The 27954-nt window shown below is 36.8% G+C and overlaps 1 protein-coding gene across 2 annotated transcripts in view; it reads right to left on the bottom strand.

The window, feature by feature from the left end:
* Positions 1–27954, bottom strand: part of GRM3 (glutamate metabotropic receptor 3) — a 281331-nt gene that overhangs the window by 104359 nt on the left and 149018 nt on the right. For both annotated transcript variants that reach the window (XM_043968583.1, XM_043968582.1), the window contains one exon: positions 24282–24893. In XM_043968583.1, the coding sequence (XP_043824518.1) occupies positions 24282–24749 (468 nt within the window). In that variant the 5' untranslated portion in view covers positions 24750–24893. The remainder of the gene's footprint in view (positions 1–24281; positions 24894–27954) is intronic.

Raw genomic sequence — 27954 nt, 5'->3', positions numbered from 1 at the left:
TCTTGGCTTTGCATGGTTCCCAAGTTAAGAATCCCTTCCCCAGGGGAATGCTGGGAAAACCCTAAAATATGCCGGGAGAGAAAGCATAGATGGCCTTAGAGGAAATAATCCTCACCTCTGTCATATATGATGTACAATGTAAAGTTCTTTTCAGAAGTCAGGAGAACTATAATAAGCAAATGTCCTCTTTCTTTTCTGGGGACTCAAAGACTCCTGCTGCTCCTTGTCTGCCTGTCTTAAATGGCCAGGAACAATTCACAAACAAGACAGACCCTAACAAACAATGAGCTTTGGACAGAATGATGTCAGTACTAGAAAAAAAAGAATATCCTCTCCACAGGGAATAGGAAAGAAAAATGAGCTTCGGTAAGACTGAAGAAGGTGATCTGGGCCAAGTGAAGTCTATTGCCACCTTTGGAAGCATATACTTTTTAAAGGAATGAATAGAACTCAAGAAAAAGGAAGAAACACCACATTTGGAGAGTGGAAATGTAATTGTGGCACCACTGAAAAGAGGTAAATGGAATCTCACAGTTACCAGTGTGACTTGGTAGGATGAGGCTCAAGATGAGACTATTGTGTAGTCTCAGGAAAAATGTGAAGTAACTTATTCAAAAGGATCAGACCCATCTGAAGAGACTGGGAAATAAAATGGCATTACACATTAAGAGGTTAAATACTTGTATGAAAGTCTATAAACCTTTACATCAGAAGTTTTGAATCTGGGGTCCACAAATTAAGAAAAAGAGTTTGATGAGTATATTTCAATATAATTGGTTTTCTTTAGAATCTTCTTCATTATTACTTTTATTTTATTCATTTAAAAACATTCTTCTGAGAAAGGATACATAGTCTCCCGCAGTCTGCTAAAAGGGTCTATGACACAAAAAAGGGTAATAGCTCCTGTTGTAAATAGTCATCTACATATCTAAGTCATAGGGACTAGAGTGGTGATTTTACTGAGGAACTCTCAGGTAAGGAAACTCCCTCTACCAATGAAAGTCAGTACCTTCTCCTTAAATTATAGTCTTGGAGCCTAGAACACTGAGATATTAGGTGGCTTGCTTGCGGCAGGGTCAGGGGGTGGTGGGGAGGTCTCACAGCCAATTGACGTCAGAGGCAGGTCTCGAACCCAGGTCTTTGTGGCTTTCAATCTTTACTATGTCATGTTGCTTCTGACTTTGGACAAATCTCTTCACCCTTCCAAATCTAAATATATGATACTACAACGTATCTAAAAAGGTCACAAATGACTTCTCTTCATTTTATGAACAGAGATAATACAAGGGAATTGCCACTACAAATGAATTCTAGGCTTTGGGGTCTAGATGAATTGCATTCCTTCATACTTAAAAAATTGATAGATGTTACTACAGAAACACTATCATTAATCTTTAAGGAAATAGAGAATTTCAGAGGTGAAGTAAATATAGAAATAATCAAATCCTACCTCCTCTTTTATAGATGTGGAAACTGAAGCACAGAAGGGAAATCTCTTGGCCAAGGATCATAGTTTAGTTGATTAGTGGTAGATCTCAGAATAGAACTTGGGTCATGGAGTATCATCTATGGTCACATGATCACAGGGTCATAAATTTAGAGCCAGAAGACGTTGTAGAGGCATCAAGTCTAACCCTCTCATTTTACATATAAGGAAACTGAGAGAAGTTAAATGACTTGCCTAAGGTCACACAGCTAGTAAGTGTCTGAGGAGGGATTGAAAGTCATCTTCCTAACTTCAAGCAGAACATTTTATGCACTGTGTTAATTAGTTCCTTGATTTCCATCTTTAGTTTCAAAATAGAGAAGGCAAAATTTGGAATGTATGGACATATAAATCATTGCTTACTAATTTGGATATATGATTTGTAAGCACTTAGAAAAGAATCAATGAGAGTGGACATGAGTACATTAAGAAACAATCTTGAATCTACACTCTTTTTGATGATATTATTACTCTGGTACATAACAGATATAATACAACTCGATTTCAGCAAAAGTTATTTAATACAAGGTCTCTCTCATGAGATCTCTCACAAAATACATTTTGCTTCTAGATGGTGGGGTTTCCAGAGATCTTGATTTATCCCTAAGTGGACTAATTGGTTTATTGCAACAACTGTTTTCATACAAAGCTCTACATATGTTAATGCTTAGAGGCTGCAATTAGAGTTATCCTGGAAAAGCTTTGGGGATGTTACCATTAGCTTCTAGATAAGTCAAAGTTTTGCAGCCTTTGAAAAGTGGAGTTTGAAGTTCTAACCCTTTGTTATTGATATACTGGAGGTATGGACGACTGCCCAGGCAAAGGTCTTCCTGGTCAAAAATAGATTCCCCTCATGTTAGTGGTTTGTGTAAGTAAACAGAAATCTAGCCTGATCCATCCCAAACTCTTCTTTCTAGAATTTTTCTCCATCATTTAATTGGTCAGAGTATTTTATTTGACCCTCTCCTATGTACTTGTTATGTTCAAATTTGCATCATAGTTATCTGAGCACATGTTTTATTTCTTTTATAAAATTAGATTATAAATTCCTGGAGGGCAGTTATTATGGCTGATTCCATCTTTGCATTCCCAGTGCCTACTACAGTACCTAGTATATAGTAGGAACCAAATACCTTATTATTGAATGAATAATACAGTGGATAAATGAAGGTTGTTATTTGGATTTCTAGGTAGTTGACCAGTTATACCTAAAAATTATTGATTAAAGGAGTAATGCCATTCTGGAAGGAGGTCTCTAGTGACAAGGCAAAGAGACTCTACCATAGTCAACATTTTAGTCAATGACTTAGATGAAAGAAAGAACATGCCAAATTTTTGTATGTGTAGGACAGCTAATATAATGGATGACTGAATAAAGATTCAAAGAGATCTTGAGAGGCAAGAAAGTTGGTCTGAAACCAACAAAATGTAATTTAAGATAGATGATATAAAGTCCTACATTAAGGTTAGAAAAATCAATTACATCCATATGGAGGGGAAACCTGGCTTGACAGCCACTCATGTGAAAAAGGCCAGGGGTTTTACTCATTCACTAGTGTAATGTGAGCTTATATTGCCGTGTGGTAGCTAAAAAGCTAATGCAGTCAGCTTGTATTAATAAGAGAATAGTAAAACTATTCTATATTAGTAAAATAATATTCTATACTAGCAAAATAATATTTTATAGTGGTACCATTCACACTTGGACCAGGAATTAGGATATCTGTTAGTAGTCCTAGTTTTGCAGCGTAGTATGTATATAATCTTGAACCAAGTTCCTTAATCTCTCCAAGCTTCACTTTACTCATCACTAAAATGGGGGATAATAATACCCGTACTGAGCTTTACAAAGATGCTATTGGAATCAAATGAGATGTATTGACAAGAAGAAATGCCCCATATACACCAAAATATTTATTTCAGCACTTTTTTTAACAAGAATTGAAAACAAAGTAGGAGCCCATGAATTGGGAAGTGGCTGAACAAATTGTGGCACATTAATGTAATGAAATATTACTAATGATGGTCATGATGAGTACAGAGAAGCATAGGAATCCTTATACGAACTGATGCAAAGTGAATTAAGAAGAACCAGGGAACCAAATGCCCAATGATAACAACAGTGACACACAATGATTAAAGCAGAGTGTATTTAAATTATAAAGAAAAAGCTTGTATCCCCAGTTTTACTACTTTGCTAGGCACTGGGGATACAAAGACTAAATAAAATGATCCTTACTTTGAAGGAGTTTACCATTTATCATGTTAAAGACTAACTAAACCTGTTTTATTGTGGTAATTCTAGGAGGCGGAATGGGTGGAAGTTACTGGTTCTATATAAGGAAGAAGTTTGTAACAATGAATTGTCCAGAAATGGATGGTGTGTTCTGTGAGAACTCTCTATTTTGGTAAATATTTAAATAAAGCCAATCAAAGTTCAATTGATCAATCCCAAGAGTTTATTAAGCACCTATTATGTGTCAGGTGCTGGGTTTGTGGGCAACAAAGATAGGAGTTAAATTTACCCTGAGCAAAGGAAATTTGCATTTTACATTGGGAGCTGAAATGAACAAGTAAAAGATTCTACAAATAGATGCAAAATGAATTTGTTGCATATGGGCAAAAGAGCATATGTAAATGGAAGAATGATCAAAGGTCTCATAAAGAAGATAGTCCTTGAAAAGAGTCTAGAAGGAGAAGAGAGATTCTAAAAGGTGGAGGTAAGGAGGAAATACATTCCAAATATGGGGGCCAGTCAGTGCAAAGGCATGGAGATGGGAGTACTGTAGAAGAAAATCTGCATTTGTTATTATAGAATCACAGAAGCTGAGAGTTGGAATCATTAACAAGTGAACCAGTGCTATATTCTACCTGATAATTGATCATCCATTTTTTTCTTGAAGACCTTCATCTACCTCCTAGGATTTTTGTGAGAATCAAATGAGATAATATTTGTAAAGCACTCAGCGCAGTGCTTGGTACATAGTGCTATATAAATGATATTTATAATAGTAATAATAGTAATAATGCCAAGCCATTCCACTTTTGGATAGCGAAATTGTATCGAGGTTTAAGGTTCCTTTCAAATCCAAGCATCTGTAAATCTTTGAAAATACTATGATATTTGACATACATACATATAGATATACAAATATTTGTTGTCACCTGAGGAATATTTTAATTTTAAAATCAATAGGGCCTAATGAAGGATATTGTTTCAAACTGCTCTGAACTCTATGTAAGCACTAAGTAATAGAAGGGCTATGGGCAATATTGTGCCCCATATTTGGGAATTGACACTAGAATCTCTGGCATATTCTTTTTAACATTACCAGTGGCAGCAAAACATCATTCTTTGAGGGTTGATTGTTTTTTTTTAAGAAGAATTAAGAAGTCATTCTTTGTCAAATCATGTCAATTAGGTGGGTGTTTAATTTGGGTAACATTCTGGGTCAAAAATTAGTCATAATTGTAGGGCAATAAAACTAATGTTTTTGGAGAAGCTTGAAAATGGAGTGTCAGTTTCAATAGAGCAATATCCAGAAAAGTTTTAAGAAATAATATATCCATTAGAATAAATGTATTCCCTTTATAAGTGACATAGTCGAAAAATATCACTCATATGGCTGTGTATATTTTGATATGATTACTTAAAAAATCAGACTCATTTTTAAACATTTATACTTTGAATCTAAGTATACTACATCTCATCTTAAATTTTGTACAAGTTTTCTCCTTAGTTTCAAGTTTCTAGTCATTTTACTTTTGGCAAGTGTTCACAATTATGGAGAAATCCTGTTGGCTAGAATGTGCCCAATTAGAATGCTGAGCAGGAAACCAATGGAACATGAAGACCTTGTGTGTGTTGGAGGAGAGAGGAGAATCTGGATATTTTGCTTCTTGGGAGTTTTTAAAAATTAAGTTGAATTAAATTTTTTTTTGGTGGGGGAGTGGGAGTTTTTTTCTTCTAATGTTAGAAAAATTTGCAAAGTATGTCTCTTAAGTTATGTATAAATTGGAGAGAAACCTTGGTTATGATTTCTGTGCTGAGAATAGTGGGAAGGAAAGAGGTTTGTAATTCAAAGTTCTCTTGGGAGGCTCTAAGTGTCTCAGAAAAGTGTGTCCAAAGCTAAAAGGAAACTTAGATGACCAATTTTCACTTTAAAGATTCAAAATAATTTGTATTGATATGGCTATGTAACCTCTGAAAATCTTCAACCTAATTTCCAATCCTAACCTAACCCAATCCTAGTTCTAGAACTTGACTCTTATCTTATCCTCAGAGAGAATTTAGCCCCCACTAGTGTGTTTCCCTCCAATAGTATCACTTAGAATCACTTAGTGTAGAAAAATAAAAGGAATGATTAGGTGATTAGTTCCCACATGGTCCAGAATTCTTGGAAAGTGGAAAAATGAAATTCTATAACATATTTCAAGTCAAGGGTTGGCAAATTATACCTTATGACCCCAATCTGGCCTGCCACCTCTTTTTATACAGTTTAAGAACCAAGAATGGTTTTTACATTTTGAAAAACCATTCTTAGCTCTTGAGCCATATGAAAACAGTCAGAAGGCCAGATTTGGCCTACAGACCATAGTTTGCCAATCCTTGCTCTAGGTCATGGGTTAAAAATACATAACATTTATATAAACATTTCTAAAATCTTTTGAAAAGAAAGAAAGACATTGCATATGGAATAAAGAGAATATGCTGAAGTGTTTACAATATCTTTGCATTAAAGATTTTATAAATGTTGAATGTCCAAAATCTATTCAGAACTGACCCATATATAAAACTATCAACTATTTCCTAATTGATAAGTAGTCAAAAATATAGCAGGCTACTTTCAAAAGAAGAAATACAAACTAGGGAAAGCTGGTTGAAAAGTGCCTAAAGTTTTTAATAATCAGAGAAATGCGAATTAAAATAATCCTGAGGTTCCCATTAAGATGGCAAAGATTGTATAAAAGATAAAATTAAGTATTGGGAAAGATGCTGGAAAATGGGAACAGCAATTCAGTGCTGTTTAGCTTTGAATTAATTTGATTATCATAAAAAGTGATAAGGAATTATAAAATGAAAGTTACAAAAATATTCATATCCTTTGACTCAACAACCCTACAAAGTTCAGTGATAGGAATGAAAGACATATTTCTGCAGAAATACCCAGCACAACAATCTGTAATAGCAAAACACCAACCAACCTACAAAACAATCCAAAGAAACAAAAAAAGAAAAAACAAAACCCTGGAATTACATGTGACCAACAATTGAGGAATGAATGGCTAAATGCATTGTGATCTTTGAGTGTACTAGGATATTGTTGGATTATTAAATGATGATTGTGAAGAATACAAAGAAACATGGGAAGACATATAAAGTGATGTTGGGTGGAAAAAGCACAACCAAAAGAACAAAGAATTTCCTGATTATAACTAGGACAATGAAGAGAACATCAAACAGCAGGGGAATAAATGGTAAATACAACAGATGGCATTGGGTTATGTCAAAGTTAATAACACAGACTGCTTTTCTTTAAATAATATGTAAATAACAGAAAGACATGGTTGTTGTAAAGACAATCTGCGATACCACTGTGGTTATTGGGTTTTTTATTTTATTTGGAAGTTTTTATTTGTTTTTGGCTAATTATTTCACTTTTTTTCTTATGATTCTCTTTCATTCTTGATGTTATTTGAGAACTTGCATTTGAGAGAAAGCCATCCCCAACCCCTCTTCATTCTATTGCCTTCCCTCTATTAATTATTTCCTATTTGTCATGTTTGTATCTTGTTTTGTATTTGTTTATGTGTTTGTAATCTCTGTGAGGATAGAAACTGTCTTTAGCCTCTTTTTGTATCCCTGACACTTAGCACAGTGTGTAAAGAATTGTTGAGGTTTTTATGCTTCAGCGCACACTGGCCTGGGGCTCTGCAAACCGCACGGTGCTCCACTCACTGGTTGTAGCCATTGCCAGGGCTCTGGCACCTCACGTCATCACCACTCACAGATGCCTACATGGGCCTGGCAAAATTATAATGATTGGAAGCCTAGTGAGGGCAGCCATGTGACGGCCAGAGCGGCCATCCCATTGGCTGGGGCTGTGTGGGGTGTTTCTAGGTTTGGGGGGAGGAGAATTGGGCGTTCTAGGTGGAAGCTGGAAAGTGACAGGTGTTCTGCTGCGTATTTTCAGCTGATTCCTGGGCAGTGGTATTTTTCAGGTATTATAATTTCCCTTTCCCCATTTTATTTCCTTTCCCTTGATCGTACTGATCCTGTTTGTATTTTTTTTAAGTTTGTTCTTGTTAAAATAAATCTTGTTCTGTTTTGAGGGAGGCTGCCGGTCTCCTTCCTTGCCCCAATATTGCGGCAAGCCGCTTAGCTAGCACTTGCCAATTAAAAATTGGTCCCCACAAGTGCCTGGCACATAATAGATATGTAATAAATGTTTATTGATTGATATTCAAATATATTTATCAATAAAACTGTTCTTAAAAAGGTAACATACAATCAGGATTCCATGCTGACCTCTTCTTTTAGGCATTTCCAGATTTTCCTGGTCCATTCTACTACTCAGAGTATACAAGTTTTTAACTCATCCCTTTCCTCTTAACACATTTTGTAATCATTCTCTTCTGTTGAATGTATATTTTCCCATTTCCTCCTTTAGGTTGCCTGCTACTTGACAACAGGGACAATTAATGTTTTCTTGGCTAATAGCTAACATTTAGACTATGCCAAATATTTTCTTTTATAAGATTTCATGTATTTATTTTTTGACAATGTAAATTTTTCCCTGTCTGGTATATTTCAACATGTACCTGTGACTGCTGGCATGTATATGGTGTTTTGGAGTTGACAAGCACCTTATGTGCATTATCTCATTTGATCCTCACAATAATCCCCTATGGTACATTGTGTAAGTATAATTAATCTCATTTTATATGTGAAGAAATTTAATTTTAATGATGTTATATGTTTTACCCAATATACTCTATAAGTATCATACTCAGAATTCAAACTCAGGTCATCTGACTCCAAGTCTAGTGTCCTTTCCACTCCATCCTGTCACTCTCTCTGGACTAAATAGTCTGGTCATCGTCCTTTAGTAAAAGAACCTCCTGTTCTTTTTGAATCATCACTTAAAATTTCAAGAAAACCCTTTCCTTTCAGGCTTCTTGGCAATACTTTCCCACTAAGGCTGCCTCATCTAGACCTCGAAAGGGACACCTAACCAGCCTTATTTCATGGGCAACAGGGAAGCTATGATTCTAGTAGGAGCAAAAATATCTTTACCACCCAGTGGGTTATCCGATCTGCTTTCTTCTAGACAGCAGGGATCAAGGCAGGTAAGATCTCCTGAGGGAGCAAGACTAGGATGAAGTGGGTTTATGAAAGCTTTGAAAGGAAGGGAACCTTAAAAGGAGAGAAAAGGGCAAGGAGATAAAGGATTCCAAAGACAGTTTTCTTGTGGTTAGGTTCTATTCTACTACTCACACACTGACACATTCCTCCCTTCCAAGGGCTATAGAATTCCTGGGTTTTGGGTTTTTTTTTTGATATTTCAGAATAAAAGATGTTTCCATAAAGAAGTTCTGGGGGCTGGAGAAGGATAGTTCTTTGGAAGCTCCTTGATTCTTACCAGGTCAGAAGACTTCTATATCAGATTCTCAAGTCTGAATGGCTTAAGGGGAAAAACACTCTTATGAAAATAAAGCAATAGAAAAAAACAACAACAAAATGCTCAAAAAATAAGCCTAAGAGACATTTAGAAATTCTTGTTTTTCTGTTGAGAAGCAAGGCTCCATGTACATGAAAATCTGAAGCTATTACCTACATTTCCCTCTCTCCTGTTGCACATATAGAGCATTCTAGAACATTCAAAATGTCTTTCTTAGTTCATACAAATTGATGGAACCCATTTATGGAGAACTAATAGAAAGGAGAGGAATGTCTGTGGCGTAAGGACTACTTACTCTGTGAGTGTATGAATAACTTTAGTCACTGTAGTAATTATATCAGCACGGGAAAGAAAGTCACAAGATCTCAAACAAGTAAACAAGAAGAGCAACAATTTGATCTTTCCTCCATCTTTTTTATTTTTCAGTTGAAATAGGAAGGTAAAAGAATTGGAAATAGAAGCAAAAATGAGGCCTTACCTAAAACTAGCTCTCTAATGAAAAATAAGTATTGTCCAATGGAGAGAGGATACTATATCTGCTGAAGAAGCAGAAAGACTTGATGGAACAGGTTCGTAACTTAGGGTTTATGAACTTGTTTTTAAAAATATTTTCAGGGCAGCTAGGTGGTGCAGTGGATAAAGTACCAGCCCTGGATTCAGGAGGACCTGAGTTCAAATCTGACCTCAGACACTTGACACGTACTAGCTGTGTGACCCTGAGCAAGTCACTGCCCTGAGAAAAACAACTCCCCCCAAGCCCCCCCAAAATCCCCAAAGCAAACCAAAAAAAAGCAGTTTCCAAAAATTAAGTACTCAAGAAGGGAGAAAAATATTTTCATAACTATATTCTAATAGAATGTTCCTTTCCAATTCTATGGCAGCTAGGTGATACAGTGGATAGAGTTGCACTTGGAGTTAGGAAGACCTGAGTTCAAATTCCTCTTCAGATACTCACTAGCTGCGTGACCATAGACAAGTCACTAAATCTCTCTCAGATTCAGTTTCTTCATCTACAAAATGGGTATAAATAACAGCGCCCCCCCCCTTACAAGGTTCTTGTGAAGATTGACTGAGATAACATATATATATGTGGTAAATCATAAAGTGCTAAATAAATGCTAGCTACTATTATTAGTAATAATAATAGTATGTATTTTACCGCATTATTCTGAGAAAGAGTCTATAGACTTCGCCAGATTTTCAAAGTGGTTCAAGGCACAAAACAGTTAAAAATCCCTGCCTTTTTGACATTTGATACCAAAATTAAGCACAGTGTCTCTTTACTGATAGGTTGTAAAGTGACTTTGAAGGACTTTTCAGTCTCTGGAAACACCCTAGAAGGGAGGTCGAAATATTTCTCTAAAATAGAAATGGAAGTCATGGTTTAATTTTGTAGTGATTGATCAATCATGGTTGAAATTAATGAGAAGGAGCTCATTTATACCTAAGCATTATGTTTCTTTAAATCTTTCTCCAGATGGCAAACTCAAATAAGTTCTAGAAACCTGAATTTGTTAGCTGGGTACTACAAATGACCAGATCTGGTGCTTTATCACTTATCTGACAGCCACTCCTGGAGAGAGCTTAATTGCTTGGTATGTGCTACCATCCAATGATGACACCTACCCAAGTTTTAGTTATTGTGCCCAGAAGGAACCAGCCAACCTCTGGAAAACTTGTCTTACAAAGTCAGTTGTGTAAAATGACACCAATTATCACAAGATATCATGCCAGTTAAAAGAGATTCCATGATCACTGGGCAAGAAGACTTGTTCTCTGGAATGTCATTTAGAAGATGCCATTAACTATGTGTGTTTTTTTCCCCTTGTATTTCTTAGTACTGTCATGTAAAGCCAAATATCTGGCAAGAATCTGGATTTTGTAGCTCATAACAGAGGAATTTCCATAATATGCCAGGTGGTAATGTCAAAAATAGTGACATCACAATGTTAGTGTTCTGAGTCTCAGTGATATTGCCTAGAGCATCAGCACTGGTTTGCAATAACATGGCAAAGATTTGAGAAACCCCGTCCTTAAATCCCAAAGGACCATTAATGGGAAAATATTTCATGTTTTGAATTAAATTCATTTCTATATTAATAAAAAGCAAACATACTTAAAGCATGTAATGTACTAATCAGAAATTATGCAAATTATAAAATATAAGCTATTTCCCTATTGAAATACTGAACGATGGACATATTGATTGAAACAAATCAAGAAGGTACACACTTTTGAAGAGGAATTTCCATCACTAATATAACATTTCACAGTATTACTAAAAATGCTGGAGTTCTGATTTAAATTACTTTCCCTATTAATCTATAACTACAGTATTAAACACTGAATGATTTCTCAGAAGCAGCTATACTTGTAGGTTCCATTCCCACTTTTGCTGTATGACAAAGTACTGATTATGACAGCAATTCATAATGGAATGGACCTTTCTTGTACTTTGAACAATGGATTTGGCATAGACCTCTTGTCTTTTACAATGAGTCCTCCAAATAAAAGCATGACCAAATGGGGATTAAAGAACAAATTAACCTTGAAGCAAAAATAAAATCCTACTTTTACTCTTTTTTTAAACTTTTATCTCTTACTGGAAGTGAAATAACAAAATCTAAGAAAGGGGAAGCACTCATATTTGATGGTATAGCCCTCTATGTGGGCAGTAGCTCAAACTATGAACTCAAATGGTGGTACAGCTAGAACAGGTGATACAAAATATTCCCTCAAAAGTCTGTGATATGCTCTCCCACAAGTAAATAAGGGTCAAATGAAAAGTGGGCTCAAACTTAGAAAATACACAGGACAACAGGGTGGGAGGCTCAAGAAGCTCCCCTTAAGGACCATGAATCTTTATCCATCTCTCCTTGGTTCCTGATGCAACCACTGCCATCAGCTGGCAGAAATAGGACATTGATAGGAAGATGGGAAGTCTAAGATCTTTGGGGCCCTTATAAATTCCCAAAATCCAACTCTAGTCAAAGTGTATGGGGGAAGAGGAGAACTGGTCAGCAATGAAGACAAGGTATCTCCTTGACCTCTAGGCTGTTTCTCCTTCTTGCTTTAATGAGCTTGCTTTAATCTCTTTAGAATAAAAGAAGTTTTAAATAGCTGGGGGTGTCTGAATAAAACTATCGTGTAATGTCATTAAATTTCAAAGGACCTGTCCAAACTTAGTCCAAGGTCCAGTGAGGTTGATTAATTGGGCATTTTATCACTTTAAGGGAGATAAGTTGAATAAATCAATCACCCCATTCTAGCATTGATAATCAGAGAAAGACATAAATGAAATAAGACTTTGATATTTGAATGAAACCAGGATTTTGTCAAAATGAATGCTTCCTACACTGATTTCAATCCTTTATTTGGTATCTTCTCATCTGAAGTGATTTTCTTATCCCTGACTTTCCATAAATTCTCCATAGAGGATGTTTCCAATAAACTGGATCCAGGCCATCCTGTGGTTCTTTTAATATCTCTGTGGTACCAATACAGCATTTGGGCTGTCCATCTGTTTTCTCCTATTCTTACTACATGACTGCTCACCTCCTTCTCTGTTCATTTATGCTCCTGATGATGAGACCATTTATGCTAGTTCTCAAATGCTACAGCCTACTTATGTTCACTTTCCACTGGCATTTGGATCACTGGTAATTTTGATTCTCCCATTATTATAATGTACCATGATTAGCAGCCACAAATGTTATAAGTATGCTGATTTTAAAGTGTGTGTGTGTCTGTGTGGCAGTAAACAGTTTTATATCACTAAGAACATTGCACCATTTCTTAAGTGAAGGTAAACTTGATTACTTCTTCCTACTTAATTCTGGCCTTTACTATTAGCAATACCTACATGATATACATATCACTATAGGATAAAAAAGATCATCAATTTTGAGCCAGGAGGGAATACAGAGGGTCATTTTGTTGCGAGAGGGGTGGGACCTGGATTTTATCATTGTAGGGAACTTCTAGCATGGAAACTCTCTTCACTGATGCAGATTGGCAATAATTAATAGCCTGGGGGCTCTCAAAGGGGGAATTTGTGTTTGCACAGGTAGTATGGACAGACAGGATTTGAATATACATCTTCCTGGCTCCAAAGTCTGGTATTATGTATGTGTATTTGAAAAAAATATACAATATCTGTACATATGTATATTTCCTCCTCTACAAACACAGATTAACATTTGTTCTACAATATACAGTTTTAGAGAGTTGTGTGGGAATTAAGAGTTTAAGTGACTATCCCAAGGTCACCCATCCAAGATGCATTAGAAGTAGGACTTGAACTCAGGTTTTCTTACTCTGAGCCTAGTTCTCTCTCTCTATGCCACATGATCTTATAGATGCTTAAGTGTATGCATGCATACTTTACCTACACAATGCATCTATACATAAACATAAATGTAGATACACACATGTGTATATATGTATGTGTGTAGAGATATACTTACATATCTCTGCACACACATATATCATTTTAAGTCATGTTTGTGACTCCATTTGAGATTTTCTCAGCAAAGATATGGGAATAGTTTGCCATTTTCTTCTCCAGTTCATTTTATAGATGAGGTAACTGAGGAAAAGTGACTTGCCCAGAGTCACCCAGCTACTAAGTGTCTGAGGCCATATTTGAATTTAGGAAGATGAGTGTTCCTGATTACAGTCCCCATACTCTATCCATTGTGCCACCTAGTTGCAAATCTCTATCTCTATTTCTGTCTTTAAAGAGAGACAGAGAGGTAGACAGGAAAAAGTCCAAGTTATAGGGAAATGAAAAGGAAAGAGAGAACCATGGATGTTGATGATTATAGACAAATTAGATGGGCTCTCCAGTTGCATTTAATAGGCTGGAAAATAATAACTTTTATCTACTTTTTCCTGCTGCAGATGGTTAAACCAATCACAATGTCATCTGCAAATAGTAACAGAAAGAAAACCTTACCATTAATAATGAATCCTTCTTTTGTCTGACTATGTGAAAAATGTACATCATGACCTCTTCCCAGGCACTGGTGAACACTATAGTTGAACATATGTCTCTGTATTACATTTCATTTATTGTCAGGCCTCAGTAACTGTTGAACAAATTCATCTTCATCTGTTCTGGAATCTTGCATTATTTTAGATACACATGGGAGAAATCTTTTAAAAATTCATTTTGTTTCATTGTTGCATGTTTTTTGAAAACCAATAAGTAAAAGATATAAAAAGTTCATAATGATAGAATATAAGTGGTAAATCATGTGACTGTAAAAAAGGTATGGTCTGCTATAGAAAGCTTTTCTAGTCCATCACATTTTTATCAAGAATTTCTTCAATGTGCACATAGAATGTTTTTATAAAAATTATACAAAAATGAAGAGCAGGCATATAGACTGGTATACTAACACCTCATTCTCTTTTTTAAAAAAATATAGAAGCAACATCCACAATCATTCCCACTCTTTTGGAATATTTTCATCTTCGAGATCTTAAAAATCAACAACTGAATCCCTTCAAAATTGTGTTCCCTAGAGAAGAGATTGAAATTGGTGTTACCATAGGTTTTTTATCCCTCTCAGCTTGGAAAAAAAGATTAAATGTTTGCTGGTTGAAGGAGCATCAGGGATTTTTTGGTTTTCTTGTTGTGATGACATACATAGAGGAAGTTTTCTAAGAAATGGTGATATCTAATGTCATGGGTTTTTGTCAGTTTCCCCTTTTGAGGGATGTTACCCGCTTATTTAAATAGGGTAGGTTGTAGTTACTCTAATTGGATGCAATCCCTTGTCATTTATAGCCCTTCTTTTAATTTGGTATTTACTTTTGTTTTTTGCTCTAATTAACCAATTATCTGAATGAATACAAATAATTTATTTGGTAAAAATTGTTTTCTATTCAGATATCATCAATTTCATTTTTAAAATTATTTTTTAAAGTTATTACCACTTTCCCCTCTGATCCTTTTGAGGGGAAAGTAGAAAGGGCCCTGAACATGGAAAAATTAACTTATAGACAGAGGACCTGAGTTCAAATCCCTACTCTGCTACTTACTAACTATATGACTTTGGGCATATAGTCATAGAGTTAGATCCCTCATCTATAAAATGAGGGGACTAAACTAGAAGCCTTCATAAGGATCCTTTCTTGCTCTAAATTTATGAGCCTATGAGCCTATAAAAATGAATAAGCATTTATTAAGTGACTACTCTGTTTTATGTAGAGTGGTATTTCAGGTGAAGCAAAGTTAAGAAAAATATGAAGTATCTGATATTCTACTAGTCAAGCTTGACCTCTGATTCTTGTTTTGCTGATAGTGTAATATACGCAAGGAATGTCATCCTTAATGTGAGGGTGCTGAACCTGAGGTCAATGAACTTAAGTTTTTTTGATAACTACATTTCAATATAATGGTTTCCTTGGTAATTCTACATATTTTAATTTATGTACTTAAACTAGTATTCTGAGAGGAGTCCACAGACTTTACCAGACTGCGAAAAGGTTCTATGATACACAAAGAGTTTAAGAACCCATGCCCCAATGGGAGCTCTCCAGTGGGTTTCAACCACCTACAATGGTCAGGTAAGGGAAATGCTATTCATTGGAGAAAATTCCATAATGTCAAACCCCTTGGAGTTTTGTGTCTAGATACACAGATCATGGACAAACAACATACAACTGGAAAAGAGGGCAAAGGAAGGGAAGACTAGGGGAAAGGGAATGGAAGCAAAAGAAACAGAGAGGTCAGGGCTTTGGGTGTGAGTAGACTGGGAGATAATGTGCAGGTTGCAGCTGGACTATGAGACAAGAGGTACTGTACTGCCATGATATCTCTGAAGATGGGTGGGGACTCCACAGGCAAGCTAAGAGGCTTCTATGAACTCTAAGCTTCCACAGAACTCCACAGAACAGAAGGGGCAGATCGTACTGATATTGAAGCTTTTACCACTGGGTATGAATTATGAAGTAACTCTTTGTCTCTCATGTTATGTTGGGAGGAATTAATCACTGGGGATGAAGTGACATTTGGACCACACTCTCCCTAGAGCCTGTAAGGGGTTTACTCATTCGAATATGGGGTATAGAATAACTCTATTATCAACTCCCTTTTGTGATTCCCATTGCCTTACATTCCGAACTATTAAGATTGTTCTAGAGCCAAGTAGATAATGCCTGTCTTCATTAAATGTTCTGGTTATTCTATTTATTGCTATCATGGTTTATAAAGAGAGAAGGCTACCCTGCTGGGAGTTCAGATTATGATTTGTAGAATTCGTTACTAAAACCGGTGTATCTTAATATAGGAAAAATTGCAAGGGACTCTAGAGCTAGACTCCTCAGAATTTTCAGGGGCCCAATGTTAAAAAAAAAAGTAATTATGGCATACAGTTATAAGACTTTTGAGTGTTCTACAAGTCTTTGGCTTTCATTTCTTGATCCTGAACCACATTTTATGATACATTTTAAATTTTCCTCTATTATATCTACTTTCACATTGAAGATAGTGAATATCAACATTTTTAATGGCTCAGTTTAGGAAGAAAGGAAATATATCATCAGATAATTTGTACATTCAGTTTTCTTAATGGGACGATAGTATAATCTACTAACGAAAGCTCTAGACTGAGAACTTGGATACTTTGGTTCCAGTGTTGAGTACATGACTGGTTATGGAACCTTAAGTATATCATGGAGTGTAGGATGATGGAACTAGAAAATGACTTGAGAGATCATCCAACACAAGTCCTCCATTATATAGATGAAGAAACCAAGTCACAGGAATATGACATGGCTTTTCTGTTCTTGAGTTACCTCACATATAAAGTGAAGAACAAACTCTTCCCCTTCTTATTTCTTAAAGATGGTAAAAGAATAAACACAGTGGGAATGTCCTAAGCGCTTTGGAAGGTGATTTAAAAGATGATAATATTGCTATGATATAAATTTAGTAGGACATTTAAGGCCCCTCACAACCTTATTGTTTATTATTCCTCTCCTCTCTTTTTCCCTGCCCCTGCCCCTACCAGTATACATTTCAGTCCAACCTAACTGCTTACTAGCTGCTTCCTAAACCTTACATTCCATCTTTCATCTTTATGGACTTCAGTCAACTGTTCCACCACCTGGTCTAAACTCTTTCTTCAGTACCACTTCTCACAATTCATATCTGTCTTTGTAGCTCAGCTCAGATGTTGTCTCCTCTCAGCACCTAGGACAATGTTTTGCTTGGAGTACATGCTTAATTAATTTTTGCTGAATTACTGCCTGAATGAGTGGAGAGTTTTATATTAAAATTTTTGACTAATTGCTATTCACAAGCTACCATCTTGTGAGAAAATGCCAAATGAGTGACAGTTCATTCATTCATTTTTTTCAATAAGTATTTGTTCAGCTTTGCTTATCACATAGTAGGTACTTGTTAACTGACTGAGCAAATAGTAATAATAATAATAATAACTAATATTTATATAGTGCTTTGAGGCTAAGCATTTGAGAGGCAGCAAGGTGGATAGATGGCTAGACCTGGACTCACAAAGATGATTTCAAATCCAGCCTCAGACATTTACTAAATGTGTGACCATAGGCAAGTCACTTAATCTGTTTTTCTCAGTTTCCTCATGTCTAAAATGGAAATAATAATAGTAACTACTTCCTAGGGCTGTTGTGAGGGAAAAAATGTGATAATTGTAAAGCACTGTACAAACTTTAAAGCATTATATAAATTCTAGCTATTATTACTATTATTTATTGTTGTTATGTTAACTTAATAATGTCCTCACAACAATTTTAGGAGGTAAGTGCTATTATCTCCACTTTACAGATGAGGAAACTGAGGCAAATAAAAGCTAAATGTCTTGCTCAGAGTCACAAAACTATTAAGTGTCTGGGGCTGGACTTGAACTCAGGTCTTTCTGATGCCAGATCCAATGTTTTATCTACCTAAGCTACTTAGCTACTATTTGTAGAACACTGATCTGTACTGGAAGTAATATAAAATCTAGATAATACAAAGTTGCTGACTTTGTGGAGTTTATACTTTACTTTTGTTGTTGTTCAACAGTTTTTCATTCATGTCTAACTCTTTGTGAGTCCATTTGGGGTTTTCTTGGCAAAGATACTGGAGTGGTTTGCCATTTCCTTCTACATATATTCTACTAGTAGTTCATTAACATAGGGCAATAGCCACTTTAGACATGTCTATTTGGGTGAATTAGAGAGTAATGTGTGGGTAAAAGACTCTCACTTTGCTTCATGTCATTTTATGAGCAATTCCAAAATTTCTGGGAGACTACCTTTAGAGTAATTCTTAGGGCAGGCCAGAGCCCATAATCCAACAGTATGTTCTTATTAGGGAAGGGATAATGAAGAAAGGATACTTTCTTTGGTCAAGTATGATATTCAAAGAGATTCTATGGTTGGACAATTGCAGACATTTAGCTCATGGTGTCCTAATGGTATATGATAAGCATAAGCTCTCTCAAATTTATTACTGAATAGAAAATAGCCTGGCTAACAGGGAAGGGGCTTAATTCTTTCCTCTGTGAAATGAATATTATTTTTCTTGAAGTGTATGAGATTGCAAGCATATAGAGTAAAACACAGATTAAAAGGCTTTAAAGTCCTTCAGAAAGAAACTTATTAATAAATGAGGTGAATAGACACCATGTATATTTTCTGATAAAACAGGGTTTGATGGTTGCTTTTATTGATTCCTTCATTAAAAATTCAGTGTGTTAAAAGATAAAGAAGGGAGAAGAGAGAGAGGATAGGAGCATGCTAGCTAACATGCTGCTGAGTGGTTTGTCTTATTTAATAAAAGCATTGGGAAAATAATTACCCTGCTTTTCATCAATGGTGATATAGCTTAACCCAGCAAATCATTAAGAATTCTACAGTCTCATGCAGTTTTCACTATCTGTAAAAACTGCCTATTGTATGAACTGACCCAGCAGGGGACATCTTCTTTGCTGACTTCCTGGAGAATTCTTTTACTCTGGTGGGAGGATAATGAAAGAAGAGGAAGCTGGAGAGAAAGAGCCTCCAGAAGCAACTGGGCTGATAAAGCAATCCAGGCCAGATGAAGGAGATTATAAATACCATGACCCAACCACAAAGGCAAAGAGGCTTAAGTGTGTTCTTACTATCTAAGTCTTCTCTACTGATGATTTTCTGTCTGAAAAAGCTGTCACATTTGGGTTCATATGTTGCCATCAGATGGGTAGAATTTTTATAATGATGTGATTGATGATTGCTATTATATTTCCTCTACAGTTTCACCCCTGCCCTGAATTCTTCCCCTCCTCAATTTAAGGCAGAGTCATTTCTCAGCTAAGACCCAGAAAGTCAGCAGTAGTCATCATGAGGATATTAATGTGGGATGAACTGAAAAGGCTACTGCCTCATGTTTCTGAGGTGGTATAAAATCAGGACCAATCACTCTATCAAGAAGGATTTATTAAATATCTATTATACGATTTTAGAAGATGGGAAAGCAAAGACTAAAATGAATGCCTCCTTGCCCTTCAGGGGCTGTTAGATAATATGGATTCTGTCTATTTTTATATGTAAAATATTTTGACAAGATCTGTGACTTCATGAGTATAGGAAATTCTCTGGTTCAGGAAACTCTCTACCAATGTAGGTCAAAACCTCTGCGATTAATAGACCTAGAGAGCTGCATAGAATATTGAAATGTTAAGTGACCAGATTATGGTCTAATCGCCAGTAAGTGTGAGAGGACAGATCTTGATAGCTACCTGTTTACTGAGAACTAATTTATCCCCACACAGGCAGGTGAATTGCCTAGGGCTGACTGGTCTTTGTCAATTCCAGATTTGTGATCCACTTATGGACCTCCCCTCAAGCAAAATGATCCCCCACCTTACTCTATTTAGAGCTTGGGAATATCTATACTTAATTCAGGAGCAGTTATATGGTTTATTTTGTTAAAGGTTCATTTGCATTAAATAGTAGTTTCTGTATGTGACTCCTGGCATAGTCTTTTCATTCCCTTTGTTCTGTTACTCCATAAAAAAACATGTCCTTGGTTCCCATCTTTGGGTATTCCTAGCTTATTGCTAGAGCTATATTTCCTCCGCCCCAATTAAGGACCATATTCCTCCTATATTGATTGTTTCCTTAATTTCCAGGTTAACAATCTAGAGTTTCCTGATTCTTAGGACTGCTTTCTGCCCACTACATCATGCTGTCTTTTAAAATATATGTATATATTAGAAATATGTATGTGTGTGTGTTTAGGCATTCAGTCATGTATGACTCTTTGTAACTCCATTTGGAGTTTACTTTTTTTTTTTTTGGGTGAGGCAATTGGGGTTAAATGACTTGCCCAGGGTCATATAGCTAGTAAGTGTCAAGTGTCTGAGGTCGAATTTGAACTCAGGTCCTCCTGACTCTAGGGCTGGTGCTCTATCCACTGTGTCACCTAGCTGCCCCCATTTGGAGTTTTCTTGGCAGAGATACTGGAATGATTTGCCATTTCCTTTTCCAGCTCATTTTACAGATGAAGAAACCCAGGCAAACAGGGTTAAGTGACTTGCTCAGGGTCACATAACTTTTAAGTTTCTGAGGCCAGATTTGAACTCAGGAAGATGAGTCTTTCTGACTTCAGACCCTGTGCTTTATCCACTAGGCCACTTAGCTGCCCTTGTATATATACACTTATACAAAACTATTATGAGATAATTTGGGAGGGCAGCTCTGGCTTCTATAGTACAGAGAACACTGTTTTTCTTTAATTCTAGCAGCTTCTTGGCTTGTCCTTCGTAATCTGTTTTGACAACCATCACATCTATATCAAATACGTATTAAATTAGGGGATCATTATTTTCAAAAAGGTTTCTGGCTTTTCCTTTGTGAGCTACCAGGTTGAGAAAGATAGTTGCCTTCTTTGCTTGTGCAATGGATTGATTGCCAAATACCTGGGCTTTTTCATAGGTTGCTCTTCATAGTATGCTATTGTGCTTGGCTATACAGCAGCACCTCTGGGATTCTATGAGACACAGGTGAGGATGGAGGGCATACCCATTATGGGAGGGTAGAGGGGAATATCCAGTGCAAAATCCTTAAGAAAGTGGACGGAGTAAATATCTACCATTGTGGTAACAAAATGAGTGATACTTGGAAGGTCTCTTTCTAATGTCTCTCTTTGGCTTTTCCATTAAAGTACCCAAAATTCCACCATTAGAGATTCATTTGTTTGGTTTTCAAGGACTTTTTTTGGTCCAAAAGAAATTTTGATTAAAACACAAATGTCCCCTGATAAATACCTTATGTGGTTATCTGCTATCATCTTAATAGCTGCCCTACTTAATCAGATCATTTACAAATGATGATTGTGAGAAAAATTGACGCTATATAGAAACTGGATCCACCATAAGTTCTTGGGTAAGGTGAGGACGAGTACTCTAGCCACTGTACCACCCAGCTGCCTACTGTCCCATCTAGTTCCCTTAGAATGAAATAGTAAATAGTGATTCTTCCTAGCTCTGGGTTGGGATCCCAAATCTTATCTTGTTAATCAGAGAACTTCTACTAAAACAAAGGTGGGCCTTTCTCTCCACTTCATAAAATCGTTTTCTTTTGTTTTGGTTGTTGTGACCCAGTTGTATTGGGGCCTCCTTGGCGCTAATCCTTTTTCTACTTCTGTGAAACTGGGTACTGGGATGGAAGGAACAGAAGAAGAGAGACCCAAAGAGAAAGTCTCTAAATTAGCCTTAACAGGTATGTCTGTGAGAATTTCTACCCTGCTACCTTTCTGGTCTGGAGGGGAAGCGAAGGAAGAAAAGACATTGCCTTCCTTTTCCATTTTAACACCTAATATTTCACAAGTTAAATAAACAGCATTCTATAGAATTAAAAAGCAAACGACCAACTGCAAAACAAACTACAAATAGCCCCTTCCAAAAACAAAACAAAACAAAACACCAGAGCAGGGATTCTTAAGCCTTTTTGTCTCATGCCTGCCTCCCATCTTGGCAGTCTTATGAAGCCAATAGACCTTTTTTCAGAATCATGTTTTTAAATGCATACAATAAAATACAAAGTATTTCCAAAGAAATAAATTATATTGAAACAATTATCATTTTTTAAACAAAATAATGAAATCATAGACAGAGTTGAGAACCCCTGCCCCTAGAAGTCAATAGGTTGTAGAAAAAATGAAATTGCCATTTTTTTGAGCTGCCTGATAAAAACTTTTTCCCTTTTTTTGTGCATAGGACCTGTGATTTCATTGTTGGAGGGGGCTCCCAGTGAGGAATGTGCTTTGCCAACACAAATCAATGCATTTTTCTGCTATTTATATTTTATGAGAGTTGTTTGGAGTAGTGAGAGTTTATGTGATTTGCCTAGGACACCAGAGCCATTATGTTTCAGAGGTAGGAATTGAACCTAGGTCTTCCTGACTCTTACTCAGTTCTCTGTTGACCATCCCATACTGACTCTTGGAATTTTGAATAAGTGGTTATTTACACATAGAATGCCATTGAGAGATACTCAATCTATATTTGTGGCCCAGTACACCAATGATCCTGAATGAAGTGACAAATAATCATTCATCAAAGGGGTGGGGCTGTATCCCCCATCTATTAAAAAATATTGAAGCTCTTTCAGTGAAAGTATCCTTAATGTACATCACAACCAAATTAGAAGGTTTGATCTCCTCCACCCAAACATTCAATTTCTAGTTTAATTATCTAAGCTTAGAAATACAGCTATAATTATCATGCTGATCTTTATGATGTATGGTGTTTCCTACCTACCTAATGAAGGCAATGAGTGTTTATGGAAAACCAATTATCTTAATTACTCCTACTGTGTGTGCATTTGGAAGAGAAAAAGAAAATCAGAACCTGCTCTGTGTTCTGTAGGACAAGAGTATTCCTCCCCACCTTCCTCACCCCCATGAATACAATCATCATAATTAACATCTATATCGTACTTAATATTGTACATTTATATCATAAGAAATACAAAGCACTTTCTTCACTTCTTGCTGAGGTGAGTAGTTTAAGTTTACATACAAGGATCATAGTTCTAGAACTAGAAAGGAGCTAAAAGTCATCTTGTGTATTCTGTCATTTTACAGGTGAAGAAGCTGAGGCCCAGAGCAGTTAAGTGCCTTGCACTCTTAAGGTCACACTGATGGCAATCCCCATAAGCATAATTTGAACTCACAACTTCTGAGTTCGGAGCTGGGGTCTTTCTATTGCCCAGCAGAGGAGAAAATTGAAACTCACAGAGATGTCACAGCTAAGAAATGTAAGACTAGAACCCAAGGCTTCAAATACCCCACAGTTTTTTGTTGTAGGATATGGAGCAGTCCCAAACATATGGGACAAGTACAGCGCAGATTCAACATTATAGTTTGTTCTAGAACACCTGACTTAATTCCGTAAAAAGCATTGCCAAAGAAGGCAAGATTTTCTTTTTGGTTTTAAAGGCTACAGGATGTCAAGGAAAACTTGCATAGTGGAAAGAGGCCTGGACTTGGGTTCTGGATACCTGGTTTCCATTATAAGCTCTACCACTAGTTAGCTGTGTGACCTTAAGTAAAATATTTCTCTCTGGGCCTTGGTTTCATTATCTGTAAAGTGAGGTGGTTGAAAAGTACATAATTATTCAGGTTCTCTTTTAGCTCACAAATTCTATAATCCTATAAATGAGCATTGCAAGAGCTTGAGGAATCTGTTCCTTTGTCTATTCAATATTCACAAAAGCAGGAGGGCTGATTATCAGCTTTTTATCTCTTATCAGGTAAGTGCCAAACCATTCTGTTCTGGGTAGTAATTATATTGCCTTTCCTCATACATTTTTCATGACTTTATGGCAGAGTCTAAGAAATAATTTTTATTTACCTAAGAGCAGAGAATGCTATAAAATAAGGTAGCTAAAAAAGTTGACCATTATTATAAATCCTGAAAGATTTCCATTAATAGTCAAGAAATATTTCTGTCAGTATGTCACACAAAATACCAGGTATGAACAAGCATGTTATTATTATCCATCAATGGAAATTAACTGCTATTCTTTCCTTTTCTTTTCTAGGACTTTCAAGCAGAGTAGTTCAAAGTTTTACGTATGGCTTTGGAAAATCTTACCTGAATTGACACGCTACTGTAAGAGCCGCCTATGACCCCCGCAATGAGTAATGGGATGTTTTCTTGTATGGCATAAGATCCATCAGGGCACATATATTCTGCTTCATCCACTTTAGTCAAAGATGCCCTGACAAATTCCAACGATTGCTCTAAAGCATATGTATCCCTTGAACAGGTGTCCAAAATGTGAACACCTAGCTTCACCCCTGGAAGTAAGTAATTGTCTCTGTTGATTTCATCAATGGCAAATAACATGGCTTCCAGGCGTTGGATGCCTCGATCCTCATTGATACGTCCACATTCTTCTATTCCAGTGCCTTTTTCATTAATAGGGAATAAGCCTCCTAAAACGAGGTCTCCTTCTATCTTTATTTCCCTTCTCAAAAAGTTATGGTCCCCTAAAGAAAGTAAGAATCCCTTGGAAAACAATGCTAGGGTAAGCACCTGGAGCCTCGTCAACATCTTCATTGATCCTATTTCTATACCTCAAGGAGACATTGATGGAAAGAGCAAGATGTGCCTGTTAGTCCTTTTGCTTCATTTCTATGCTGGGCCTTTGGCTCGTCCTTTGAACAAGGAAGGAATAGGCTGCGGAAGCCTGTCACCAAATTCCTAAAGAGATGAAAAAAGAATGAACAAAAATCAGTAAAAATCAGCAAAAGTTGTAGTTCTCTTCTCTCATCAACATTTTTGGGAAGGCGAGTGAGGATTCATTTATGGGCATTGATGGTGCAGTAATTTGGTTCCCTTGGGCTCTTGGTATATATCCTCTGAGATGCTGGACTAGCTTTGACAGCCAGAGGGAATACTGTTGCTGCAAATCAGAGCATGCTATTAAAGGGACTGAGTGATTTAGGTGAATGGCAGTGAGGGACAGAATGCTTAATGGGCAGAAGACAGCTTGTTGGCCTCTTCAGTTATGAATCTTTATTAACCATCTATTTCCTTTCAATGGATCTGTCCATATGCTGAAAGTCACCATTGTAATCCTGGTGTTAGAAAATGTGTAAAAATGGGCTCTTTGCCACCAAATAGAGACAAACTGATGGAGCGCTAGACTGTTTCAAGGGATGTGCCATTGTGAATATGCTGTGACTTTTCAATAGCTAATCAGACATATCTGCTTTAACAAATGGCCATTGGGTATGCATATAAAGCCTCAACATTCACTTCTTTAAAAGGACCCATGGGGGAAGGAAGTAGGAAAAAAAAAGAATGAAAGAAGAGATTGTTAAACATTTACTTCTACATTTTTGACATTTCCCCCCACTGTTGTTTGCAGTGCCCTTTAAGCAAATAAATAAATAAATACATGAGCTTTCCCCCTTTTGCTTTCTTTCTCTTTCCTGTCACGTGAGGCTGACTATGGCTTGTTTTTCTGAGATGAACAAGTGAGCTGGGTTTTGTTTTATTTATTTTTTGGGGGGTGCAGACCTCAGCAATGATGTCAGCAGATGCTGTGGAATGTCTAGTGCTAACTTCAGGTCTCTTTGGGAGTTTTGCTGCATAGCATTAACCAGACTGATGGCGATATGTATTTTTTAAATATGGTACTATAATTCTCCTTTTTTTGAGGGGAGCAATCAGAGTTCATATTCATTTCTGGCTTCTTTTTCATCTCTGTGTGTAACTTCCTTTGAAGCAAAACTGCAATGGAATGGGAAAGATGTTTTAATCATTATCTCTAATGATAAAGAAGAATCGACCACTCTTAAAAATTAATTGCCTTATGTGTCTAATAAAAAAGAATTGTTAATTAGCAGGAGGCTATCTTCATAGTCTGATTGTGTAGCTTAATAAAAAAAGCCAATATGTGAATATGAGGAAAGTATGGTTATAGAAACCTGGATTTATATACTAGAGAAATCTAGCTTGATACCATATGGGAGAATGAATGAGTCTGTTTTTTCCCCTTAACAAAATACGGCTTATGTGGAATTAAGAGGTGCTTACGAGGTGCTAGGTTGGAAGAGAGATGCTTTCTATGTCTTTCTCAGCATGGCACATATGAATTAATGTAGAGAAATGAAGCATGCATGTTAGTTTTATTCCATTGCTTGGCTAATGATCCCCAAAGCCACGACCCTATTGTTTTGTATGAAGCTGAGAATACAAATAGGTAGAGCTATGGGAGCTCATTCAGCACGTGTGGACTAGGAGTTTTGCATTTTCACTTGAATTTTGCAGAAGCAATGTTCCAAAGTCAGTTTGGGGGTAGCTATGGAAACTATAGGGACACAGACTTGTTCAGGCTCCATGGTGACCTAGAGTCTTTTCTCAAATTAAACTCATCTTATATCTTTGGCCAGAATCATTCATAGTGAGTTGGAAGGAATATGCATAGGAGCTCTGGGACCACAGGAGTCACAAGGCTCCTCTTATTGAATCTTTGCATAGAGGACCTCTGGTGGTATGGGATTAAGGCAAAATTTCTGTTTCCAGGACATAATCCGGAGTCCACGTTCCCAAGCTCTCTGTAATTAAAAGTTGGTAGGTTGCTAGCAGAGATGTAACTAGGGTAGGATGGCTGGGACTTTTCCCCAAGCAACTAAATAAAAATTTTCTCCTCTAGGCAGTTCATAGGCCTTTGTATCTTATGCCTTGTCTTCCAGCATCTTAAGCCCAACCCCTGCTGAAGATGGGGTATTCTTGTCAGGACAAGATAGTGAGGTCACAAGTCAGTGGGCTCTTCTCCCCATGCAATTATTATTGTTTTTGTTTTTTTCAGGGCAATGAGTGTTAAGTGACTTGCTCAGGGCCACACAAGTAGTAAGTGTTAAGTGTCTGAGGCTGGATTTGAACTCAGGTCCTCCAGAATCCAGGGCCAGTACTTAATCGACTGTGCCACCTAGCTGCCCCGCCCCCCCCAAATTATTATTGAATGCCTATTATGTACAAGGCATTGTGCTATGGCTGCAGGAAATACAAAATACCTCAGAAGATAGAGAGCAGAAGGGGATAGCCTGGTTTAATGAAGCTATTTTCCCTTCCCAAAGTGGTGAATATCTCATTTCCTAAGTTCTAGAGTAAAGTATCTTCTTGTGATAAGAGACCAATGTTTTCCCAAAGCAATTTATTTCTTCCCACTCACATGGGAGGGAGGCTTTACCTAAAAAGAAGACAAAGCTAACTCTGGACCTATTGGCCTTGGCTTCCCTTATATAGCTTTCTGGTCATCTAGGGGCTTAAAAAGTTGCAGTCTAGGCCTTTCAGACTTGGTAAGTGCCTAAATGAATGTGTCACCATACACTGAACACCTACTGAGCAGAGGTGTTTCTGTGTTGAGGTGTGGGAGGTCCTGTCTACCAAAACTGAAGCTAAGTGCTACTACCTCTTTATTGTATCTGTTAGGGCAGAATAAACTTTCTTTGTTTAATGTTTGATGATTTATGAGTGCCTCATTTGTGCCCAGATTGAATTTGGACTAAGGAATGCTGATATTGTAGCCCAGCCTCCAACATTTGTCTCCTTCACTAATGCTTCTGGTTGAGAGCAGCCAATTCCTAGAGAGGCCTTTTGTTGCCTGAATTCTTAAAGGCTTCTTTAGGGATCCTCTCTCTCCTGGGTGAAACTCAAAGAAGTAGACTCTCTCCCCAGAGCAGCCTACTCTTTGTTTCAACAGGCTCTGAACTTTGAAGTGCCCTCTCTCTATGAGTCTTTCTTGCTCTACAGA

This window comes from Dromiciops gliroides, chromosome 5, assembly GCF_019393635.1.
Source record: "Dromiciops gliroides isolate mDroGli1 chromosome 5, mDroGli1.pri, whole genome shotgun sequence".
Lineage (NCBI taxonomy): Eukaryota > Metazoa > Chordata > Mammalia > Microbiotheria > Microbiotheriidae > Dromiciops > Dromiciops gliroides.
The sequence above is the reverse complement of the archived record's forward strand: the minus strand, read 5'-3'. Positions and strand labels throughout refer to the sequence as shown.